This window comes from Gavialis gangeticus, unplaced genomic scaffold, assembly GCF_001723915.1.
Source record: "Gavialis gangeticus isolate Ggan-Ray unplaced genomic scaffold, GavGan_comp1, whole genome shotgun sequence".
Taxonomy (NCBI): Eukaryota; Metazoa; Chordata; order Crocodylia; family Gavialidae; genus Gavialis; species Gavialis gangeticus.
The window spans coordinates 91,759,367-91,770,699 of NW_017729034.1; the positions used below are offsets into that span (position 1 = coordinate 91,759,367).

The 11,333-nt window shown below is 47.0% G+C and overlaps 1 protein-coding gene across 1 annotated transcript in view; it reads left to right on the top strand.

Moving 5' to 3' along the window:
- Positions 1–11,333, top strand: part of REPS1 (RALBP1 associated Eps domain containing 1) — a 118,194-nt gene that overhangs the window by 29,712 nt on the left and 77,149 nt on the right. The window contains exon 2 of the mRNA XM_019526948.1: positions 858–981. Within this exon, the coding sequence (XP_019382493.1) occupies positions 858–981 (124 nt within the window). The remainder of the gene's footprint in view (positions 1–857; positions 982–11,333) is intronic.

The following is an 11,333-nucleotide window of genomic DNA, read 5'->3' on the forward strand; positions in this document are numbered from 1 at the left end:
GAGGGCAAGCAAAACTAAGGGACATCTGAATCCCAAAGGATTTGGAAGCATCTGAAGCCCCGGGCAGGGGTGAAGGATACTTGCTGGTAGCAAGGTTACGTATGGTTCTTGAATGACTCATGAATTTGAAATCTATTTGGCTGACTTGACTTGGGACACGACATTTTTTTTTCTTTAAAAAAAAAAAAAAAAATGTTTGCCCAATAGTGGGCCATGTGTTTCATTGTCATGCTCAATGTTGGCTGCATGCAATCAGCTTTGTATTTGCTTTCCATTTACTGAGCTGAGCACATGCTACTTTTGGCAGTAGCTTAATGATAGACAGTGTATTTAATGAGGTTTCCTTGTATGTGATTATAAGTTGAGGAGCTTTTTTCCAAATTCTGATTGGAGGGTGGACAGATACCTCGTTTTGTATTCAAGTGAATATAGTAGATCCCCGCCAGTGATCCAGCAGCATGCACAGACTGAGGGAACCCAAGGTGTCATAGCTGGCAATGGAACAATTAAGTGCTACCCGGGGTGGATAGCAAGATTAGGCTGCTCCTTGTTCGTTGTCCTGTATGTAATGGGTAAACCTCCAAAGCCTACATGAATACTAGTGTCTGGAAACCAGATGAATACAAGTTACGGGTTCTCTACTTCTGCTGTTCTGTGTAAAGATTTCTATACTATTTGCAGTTCATGTTGCATAGAAAGGATTTCTGCCTCATAGAAAAGTTGTAAAACTCCAGAAGATTGCTGAGTAGGCAAGGAGGGTGCTGTTGTGTATGTGTGTTTGGTTGGGGTTTTTTTTTGAGGAGCTTACATTTTGACTTCAGTTTACAGAAGTACTAATATTGGTTGCTTTCTTTCAGATCATGGAACTCTGTGGTGCAACAAGACTTGGATATTTTGGGAGAAGTCAGTTCTATATTGCTTTGAAACTTGTTGCTGTGGCCCAGTCTGGTCTCCCTCTAAGAGTGGAAAGCTTAAATACAGGTACATCTAAAAATTAATATCTAAACATCCTTTGGAGTAAGTATATTAAGACTTGTTGCAGTTGGCTTGCACCTTTCCAAAAGATAATGTAAACTATTAGGGTATGCCCATTATGCACAGTTGTTCACTTTTTTGCATACATGAAAATCTGAAGAAATTGGTACCTTAAATTAAATTTAAATTTTTAGTTTAGCTCTATTTATAAAAGAGACAGTCTGGGGGCATGAAGTCCTCAAATATTTCTTTTCTAAACTAATCCAAACAAATGGTACTACAAGGTATAACGTTTAAGAATGAATCCATGTGCAAATTCACCCTGTGGTGTAGGTGTTGCATGCTGCACTATTTTTTTTTCTAGGTGTAATGGTAAATGGCATTGATATTAAGCTTCTAATACTGGCATGTCAATATTTGACCTTTTTTAAAATATAAAAACTGTTTGGGGCCACTTGGAATGGCAACTTTAGCTTCCAGCACCAAGTGGGCAGCCACAGATGTTGTGTTGACTGAGTCTTCAGACTGCAGCAGCAGCTGCGCCCAAATGAATTGAAACCTTAATTTTTTTGCAAAGTCCAATAGCACTAATATTTCAGGAGGAGACAAGATGGTGCCTGGTTTTCTAGATGCAAAGATAAAAGATGAACTGATATCAAAGCTTTTGACATAACTCAGGGCTTTCTGAATTGTTTTAAATTGCTAGTGCTGTGTATAAATAGTTAAACTTGACTCATCTAGATGAGTGTATCAACATAGATTTAGTTAAAGAGAATGCTGTATTAAGTCTGCAAACAAGTATCATTTGGGAACGGTGGCAAAATGTGACCCTGAAATTGGGTATAGAGAATCTGTTCATTCTTTCAAATATAAGTATGCAGTCTGCTTAGAATATGCAGAAGGTAATCTGGTAGAGTATCATGTAGACCTCAAGTCTGTTAACACAGGAAAAATCAATAGGACTGATACGAATTTGTGGGGTAGGAGGTGCTGGAGACGATGGCATTAATAGAGAGTTGTGTAATTATTCATAGCTAGCTAAACCAATACCCATCAGGGTGGATAAAAACTGCCAATTGTTTTTAAAAACAAAAAAATCAGATTTTTTAAATTGAAATCAGATTTTTTTTATTTAATTGTATTTTTATTTTTTCAGATGCTTTTAAAGATATACCTATAAAAAGATGGTCTTAATTTAAGATATGTTAGAGCTCAAAGGGATCATTGTGGAATGGGGATTATAACATCTAATTATATACTATTTAAGACCATATATTCATGTAACCTTTTCAGAAATGTTTTATAAATGGGTCACAACAGGCCATGGACCTATAGGGGGCCAATCTTAGGGGGTTCTCAGGGGCTCCTTTATAGATTAGTAAAGATTAAAGAAAACCCAGTGGGACTCAGTGCTCAGTCTAGAAGATCCTGTTAAGCATCTCTGTGATACCTAGTTTCAGTTATCAAACTATGGATTTTTTTCCAGAGATAACATCCTTGTTAACAGCAGTATATGGCAGTGAAAGATAACAGACCTGATTACCTACCCATCAGCCATGTTGTCTCTCTGCAAGTTTATGTACATGGAGTCAAGCTCTTAACTCCTTCTAAAAGTAAAAAGTTTCAAGTAATTAAATGAATAGAGGATCGTTGGGGGTGGAGTAGATCTGGGCAAGGAGGAAGAGTCTGGAGATAAATGCCAAGAGAGAGGGGCAGGAGAAACAAAACAGAAACATTTTGAGCAGAATATTCCAGAAGTCTTGCGGGATAAGTTTCTGAGTATAGCTTCTACATTGATTTGAGATCTAGTGAGGGAATGGTATGGTAGAAGGGAAAACCTATCATGGCAGCAGGCTGTAAGAGACCCTGTTTGGTAATATTTTAATGAAGGTTATATCAAACAAGAATGCACTTTTTGTAGAAAACAATTAAATAGAGGCTTTCTGACCAGGGATTTAAATTGTGATTTAAATCATGATTTAAATTGATTTTGATTTAAATCAAGCCTACCCTGATACCCATGGTCAGCAATAGCTCTGAGAAACTATTTGGGGAGGCAGGGGGGGGGGGGCTTTCTTTGAACAAGCATGCTCTTAATCTCCATTTACAAAATCTTGAACAAGAGCCCAGAATAAACCCATTTCCTCCTGGAAATCTTTACGTCACTTCACTGATACCACAACTGCAGGCATGGTTTTTTTTGCTAAATCTGTGGTGTTCCCAAACACCACACAACAAATGCAACAGATGTGAAATTGAACAAGCTACCAGTTGATGTAATCATTTAGACTAGTAGTTCTCAGCTGGGTTGCCATGGCATTCTGGGGTGTCACAAGGCACTTTCAGGAGTGCTGCAGTGAAGACCCTGCCATTGCCCCAGCCAAGTGGAACAGCCTTGCATGCCTCATGCACTGCCTCATAACTCCTAAAACAGTCAGAAGTGCTTGGTCCTGCCATAGCCCTTCATGATCCAACTTCCCCACCTTTCTCTCAGAAATGTGCATGGAACAGGTGGAAAAAGGTGCATGGGGAAAGTGGAATTGTCCCATGCATCTCTTCCCATGAGGAGCATGGAGGGTCTAGACCAGGAAGCTCTGCAAACTCCATACCATGTAATACCATTTGTTTTGGATTAGTTTAGAAAAGAAATCTTTAAAGGCTCCATGTCCCTGGACTGTCTCTTTTATCAATAGAACAGAGTTAAATCTAAAAACTTAAATTTAATTTAAAGTACCCCAACTTCTTCAGATTCTTATGTATGAAAAAAAAAGAATGATTGTGCATAAAGGGCATTAATAGTTTACATTATCTTTTAGAAAGATGCAGCTTCCTTGCTTGTCTGCTTCAGGCTTATCTGGCTGTGCATGAGGCATGTAGGGCAATTCCATCTGATTGGGGTGGTGGCAGCACCTTGGTTGAGAACCACTGATGTAAGCTGAGGCAGCACAATACCGATGCTCAACTAGGGTGCCACCAAATTAAAAAAGGGTTACAGAGGGCTTCCCTGAATCTAAAATGGTTGAGAACACATAGGCTTGATAATAGAGAAACTAGAACAGCAGCCCAGGGAAAGAGGGCTACAGTTGGGAGACAAAACCATAGTAGATCCACACACCACTCTTGCATAGATACAGTCTTCCATTTTTCCTCCCCCTGCAGGATTGGCATACCCCTGGACCTCAACCAAGGGAGATTTTTCCCAGAGTTACCCTTAGTCATATCTAATACCCTGCATCTTGTGGCTATGAGAGAATCCTGGGTCTGTGCTGTAGACATTTTTGTGTCACTAGTGTCTCTGGGGAACCTTAGGGCATGGAAGAGTGGTGTCTTTTTTTCCATGGGGAATAAACTGGGTAACTTTGTCACTGTGGCTGATCCTTCAGTCAAGCTGTATGATCCCTCTCTGGATCACTGGAAAGAAATCTGTCACCGTAGACAGATTTCAGTGCAAAGATATAGACATCTGTCTAACCCAAGCGCTGCTTTCCCAGAAATAACTCTTTCCTTGTCCTTTTCTCCCCTTTTATTCCTCATGCTGATTATCCCTAGTGACAGGACATGCTATTGTCCCGTATTGGGTGATGCCTACATGGATCTGCACTTTATTTAGTTAACATGTATCTCAGACTTTCACCCGTTTGTGGTCAAGAGTAATGTTTAGACCTTCTGGAATGGGACAGAAACAGGGAGCGGCAGATCTTTCGAAGTATAGAGAGAGGGGTTATGGATTGCTTGTAGGAACATCTCTGTTTAGGCAGGTCCAAATAATATGGATTTTTATCTACAATTTCTCATTGCAAGAATGGCTTCTCCTAGGGCTTCTAGCCACGAGGTATTGTCACATAGATAACTGAGGCCTTAGGCTTTCAGCCATAAAGTACTCACTTTTTTTATGTCAGTTGTGTGTTCCTTCCTCTACTAGAGATCCAGGACACTTGCATCTGCATCAAACATGGGTTTCTGCACACCTAACAATAACTGGCATGTGTATATTTATACCCATCTGATCCAGTAATGTCACTGACATTTGCCTACTTTAAAAAAACAAAGAAGATATACTTGCAGCCACATCTTGTTTAGTTGCCTGACAAAGTAGTGTTAAAAGTTATTATGTAGTCAGTAGCTCAAAGCAGGAGAAGCTGCCTGCCACCTGCATTTCTCAGTTAAAGAGACAGAGGTGATAGTTCAGAGGTCCTGATGAGTCCAGGGGCTTGAGGGCTCTGCCTGAGCATGACAGACCAAATTAACAGTGGGAGGTCGTTCTTGGGGCACTGAGGATAAATAAATATGTTGCTAGGAGAGCAGGTCAAAGTCAGTTTGCAGATTGCATGCTGTGAAGGAGGGCCTTTTCAGGGTGAGTTGTGGATTGTAACTGTTATGATACTGAAAGGGTAGTGGCCTCCAAATGAACAGCTCCTTTGGAAGTTGGAGGATCCAGATATTGAAAGGTGCGTCCACAGCACTTATAAATCCAAAAAGCACCTGTTGTCTTTTGCTACACATGCACAGTTAGTTGTCCATAGGGGTGTGCGGAGCCTGGGGCGGGGATGTGAGGGGGTGGCATGGGTTTCTTCTTGTAATGGTTTTAAGCGAAAACATGAAACTTCTCACTGTTAATGCATACCAGGCATATTCAGAATAATATTCAGATATTTCTAAACTAGCTTATTAGTAGAGCTGCACCAATATATCAGTACCCTATTGGATCAGCACTGATCAAAGGAAAATTAACATTATCAGCTATCAGGTTGATAATGTATTGATAAATGCAATAAGCCTTATGGCCAGGGCCCCCAGATGCCATGTGCATGAATGCAGCTGCAGGTGGCCAGGAATGCAGCCCAGCAGTGTGCAGAGCAGCACCCTGCAGGTAAGTCTGTGAAGGGGTGTGTGGTGGGGTGCAGATTGAGGCCCCTATGTTGAGGGAATGGGGCTGGGGATGCTGCCCAGCCAGGGTAGTGAATGGGACCCCGGGGCCAGAGCAAGACAGAGCTGTGGGTGGCACATCCAAAGGGCACGGGGGGAGTGAGAATGGAGGGGGGGCAGCTTCCCACTGCTGCATGCACCTCCCTTGGGGGAGGCATGGGGTGGGGGGACATGTGCCCTCCCAGATTTATGTGCAGAGCGGAGGAGTGCTGCCCGCTCTGGGCTCAGAACTGGCTGCCCTGCTGTTGTTTGCCGTAGGAGCCATGCATTGGCTGCATCGCTCCCCCTGCCCACCCAGCAGCAGTAGGGGTGGCGAGTTGTGCCTCCCACCAACAGACAGGCTGGGGATGTGGCGTGGCCAGCATGTGGCTCCCAGGGCAAAGGCAGCAGGCTGAAAAGTCTCCAGCCCACAGGGGGCAGCTCACATCTGCCCTTGTCTCACTCAGCTCCACTCCTAAAATTGTCCCTGCACTTAAAAATGGTGACAGTGGCACTTGGACTAAAGCTCATCTAACAAGCTTTAGTTTAAGTTCTGGGATGCCGATCCCTGGATGAGCTGCCCATGCCTCTGTCTTGCTCCCACCCTGGGGTCCTGTTCAGCAGTGTGGCTGGGCAGTGCCCCCTGACCCACTCCCTCCCTCACCATGGGGGCTTTGATCTGCCCTCCTCTCCCCCTCACCCACTTCCTCTCCACAGACTTACCTGCAAGGTACTGGGCTGTGCTCTCGTAAATCAGTTATTGGATCGGTATTGGCCAATATGCCTGGAGAATAATCAGCTATTGGTATAGGCCAAGAAAATCTCTGTTGGTGCACCCCTGTTGATCAATTCCATCTTACTCCGTCTTCATCGCACACCCAAGGGAGTGGAAGTAGAATGAGTAATCTCTGATTTCGTTTTGAATGGTGTGTGACTTCTGGGGGGGTTAAACAAAACTGGAGTGGAGCAGGGAGAATGATCTACAGGTGCACATTATATTACTGCCCTTCCCTCCCTGATGCACATGCACACAGTAGAGACTCTGGCTTGTTACCATCTTTTACTGAAATATCTGGTAAGGATTAATCTGGCAACTCTGAGGCTTACGGTTCCAACTTCAGCATCAGGCTGTGGGACCCCAGTGAGCCTTCAAAGCCCGGCTGAAGCTGATGCCCAATCTTTGCAAGAATTGACTCCTGTGTACATCTCTTGCATAAAAAGGACCTTGCTCTCTGCCCTGCCCAGGTACCTCCAGGACTGTGCCATCAGTTCCTCTCGAAAGCCATCTGGAAATGGGGAGACAAGGTTCTTTGTGTGAATCTGATATCTTTTATTAGACCAACTTAAATAGTTGGAAAACAATTATTAAGCAAGCTTTCGGGTTCAAAAACCCTTCGTCAGGCTAAGGAAGTTTCAGCAGTTGGTGTGTGCTCTTCTTGGATGGAATGAGGCATTTGTGGTTTATCAATAGAATATTAGGGTTTGAAGGGACCTCAGAAGGTTATATAGTCCAACCCCCTGCTCAAAGCAGGTCCATCCCCAACTAGATCATCCCAGCCAAGGCTTTGTCTAGCTGGGTCTTAAAAACCTCCAGGGATGGAGAGTCCACAACCTCTCTGGGTAATCTGTTTCAGTGTTTTACTCACCTCCTCATGCGCAAATTCTTCCTAATATCCAACCTAAACTTCCCTTGCTGCAACTTGAGACCCTTTCTCCTTGTTCTGTCATCTACCACCACCGAGAAAAGTTTAGATCGGGGTCAGCAACCCCCGGCACACATGCCGAGCATGGCACGCAAGGCCATTTTGCTCGGCACGGTGGGGCTGGGTAGCTGCTGCCAGCTACAGCTACCCAGAGCCAGGGCCGGCTGCAGCTAGGAGCCTGCAAACAGCTGCACTGGGCTCTGGCATCGGCTCTGTGCCGGCACATGCACATGTGCCTCCGAGCGAGTGGTGGGGGAGGGGCCTGAGGCAGTGCAGCCCCGGTCTCTCCCCGGCTCCCAGCACAGAGCTGGTGACTGGGCTCCAGAGCCCAGCACAGCTGTTTGTAGCCTGCCTGGGCTCTGGGCACCTGCAGCAAGCAGTGGGCAGGCTGCAAACAGCTGTGCCAGGCTCCACAGCTCCGGCTTCAGCTCCATGCTGGTGGCGACTACACGTGCATGGAGCTGATGCTGGAGCTGTGGAGCCCGGTGCAGCTGTTTGCAGTCTCCCTGCTGCTTGCTGCCCAGAGCCCAGCCTGGCTACTTGCACAGAGCCCTATGCAGCACTCGCACATGTTGGCGCTGTGCCTACCCCACACCATGGGCAAGAGCTGGGCCAAGCAGTTTGTGAGGGCCCTGTTCTCCTCTGCCAGGAAGCAGGCAGGATCCAGCAGGGATGCGCCTGGCCAGGCAGACCGTGTGGCTGCTGGACAAGGTGGGTGCATGCAGGGCTGCTGTGGCACGGCTCGGTGGGATCCACCCTGTCCCCCAGGATAGCACAGCCTGCTGCCCGTGTGCAGGGCTTGCCTATGGCTCCCACTGGGCCGCACCTCCCTGTTTCCTCAGGTGTGGACAGGCCCCGAGCTGGTCCTCCCACCGCTCTGGGAAGGCGGGGGCGGGGGAGTCCCTGCTACACCTAGGGCTGAATCCTGCAACTCCTCGCCTCATGGTGCTGAGTTGGGGCTATGCCCTCTGCCCTGTGGCAGCTGGGCCAGAGTCATGCCCCCTTCTCTTCCTGCAGCACAGGGTTGGGGCTGGGCCACATCCCCTCACTCTGGGGCCAAGCTGCCCCCACCCCTTTCCTTGCTGCTGGTGGTCCCTTCTGCCACTGGCAGGGTCAGATCAGGACAACCAGAAGGATCTGGCCTGCAGACATGGGCACTGCTTATGCAGCCCACCAGGCAAAAAAGGGTGAGCTCCCATAATTTAGTCCAGCCAGTGCGATCTGCATTTCCCTGGGCAGAGGGGTCTCCAATCTGCTCTTCAAAACTGCCGGCAAAGGAGAATCCTCTCTGCGGTGCTTCTTGCCTTGGTTTCCTGGTAGTTGGAAAGTTTTTTCTAATAGCCACCTAAAATCATCTTCGTTGCAACAGAAGCTGCTCTCCTCTTGTCCTGTCCTGTGGGAGCAATTCATCATGTTCCATGGCCTCTGGCAGATGTTATATTTGCCATGTTACACACAAGTATTTGGTGACGAATCATAACATGCCAGGTATCAGACCAGTTTATCCCTGGATTAAAATGGTGGACCAGCCATGAAGTTGTTGCTGGTTGAAAACATTGGCAATGCATACCGGGTGCACGTGCACCCCCTGAGATGAGTGGTCGGTTTGTTCATGTGCCTGCAGTCGCTGCCAGCATGGAGCTGATGCCAGAACTGTGGAACGTGGTACAGGTGTTTGTAGCCTGATTGCTGCAGCTGCTCAGAGCCCAGGCTGGCTACAAACAGCTGTGCCGGACTCCGGAGCCCAGTCACCAGCTCTGTGCCAGGAGCAGGGGAGAGACTGGGGCTGTGCTGCCTCAGGCCCCTCCCCCACTGCCTGCTCCGAGGCACACATGTGCGTGGCAGTACAGAGCTGATGCTGAAGCCTGGTGCAGCTATTTGCAGGCTCCCAGCTGCAGCCAGCCCTGGCTCTGGGTAGCTGCTGCCAGCAGGGAGCTGGGATGCTGCAAGCCCTGCAGGGAGCAGCCTGGGCTCCAGCTGCTGACAGCCACAGAGCCCGGGCTGGGGGGCAGAGGCTTTGGGTGGGGAGCAAGAGGCCCAAGCAGGGCATCCTGCCATGTACTCCATGCCCTTGTGTTTTTTTTTTTTTTTCTGGCATGCCAGCACTCCAGCACCTTCCAAGGTAGGCATTGTGGTGTTTTTCGGCACTGGCCAAAAAACATTGCCTACCCCTGGTCTATATCGATCCTTTTTTGAATCTCCCTTTAGGTAGTTGAAGGCTGCTATTAAATCCCCTCGGTCTTCTCTTCTCTAGACTAAATAAACCCTGGTCCCTCAGCTTCTTCTCATAAGTCATGTGCCCCAGCTCCCTCACCATTTTTGTTGCCGTCTGCTGGACTCTCTTCAAGTTGTCCACATTCTTTCTGTAGTGCAAGGCCAAAACTGGACACAGTACTCCAGATGTAGCCTCACCAGTGCCGAATAGAGGGGAATATTCACTTCTCTGGACCTACTGGCAACAGACTTATCAATGCAGCCCAGTATGCCATTAGCCTTCTTGGCAACAAGGGCACACAGCTGGCTCCTATTCAGCTTATTGTGCACTGTAACCCCAAGGTCCTTTTCTGCAGAGCCAGCCAGTCAGCCCCTAGCTTGTACTGGAGCATGGGATTGTTTCATCCTAAGTGCAGGACTTTGCACTTGTCCTTGTTGAATTTCATGAGATTCCTTTTGGCCCAATCCTCCAATTTGACTAGGTCACTGTGAATCTTAACTGTACCCTCCAGTGTATCTATTACTCCCACCAGCTTGGTGTCATCTGCAAACTTCCTGAGGTTGCACTTCATGCCATTTTCCAGGTTGTTGATGCAAACACTGAACAAAACCAGCCCCAGGACTAATTCCTGGGGAACCCACCACTCAGGGACACCATTGCCCTAACTGTTATAGTGAGCACATCCTGCTATCTAAGCTCAGTCCAGCACTGTTCGGGTATCTACTACAGCACCATTCAGGAGGATCAAGTCCCCAAACTGCCATGGCTGCCTCAACCATTACAGTCAAGACTAGATGTGCCATAAGGATGCAGAGGGATTTGTCTAGGGCTCTGGCAGCTCTGCTTTGCAGAGATTGAGATAGGAAAGGCTGAAGGTGGACCAGCAGGGATAAGCTGGAAGACCTAAGTTTTCATAATGGAGGAGAGGTATTGGGTGTGATTGCCCCAAGACTGATACAGAGAAGATCGTGTAGATGTAGGGCACGTACACTTTCTCTTTATTTGGAGAACCCCTAAGACATGGCATCAGACACCTCCTAGACATCTCCAGGCATTGGGGAAGTCCCTGTTCCCCCAAGCACCACCAGGAGTGACTAGGAATAACGGTCACAAGCTGGCAGAAGGTAGATTTAGGCTAGATATCAGGAGGCGTTACTTCATGGTCAGGGTGGCTAGGATCTAGAACCAACTTCCAAGAGAGGTGGTGCTGACTCCTACCCTGGGGGTCTTTAAGAGGAGGTTAGATGAACACCTTGCTGGGGTCATTTGACCCCAGTACTCTTTCCTGACATGGCAGGGGGTTGGACTCAATGATCTGCTCAGGTCCCTTCCGACCCTAGAAACTATGAAACTATAAATAGTGTGATCCAGCCACAGCTGGCTAGGTCATGAATTCACTTGCTTATTTTTATTCTGGTTCAATTAATCTTGTTTTTCCCTCACAAAAGTATCTTAAACAATATATTTTTCAAATGGGTGCTTTAAAAATTATTGTATTAACACCGCCGCCCCCCCCCCCCCCCCAAAAAAAAAAA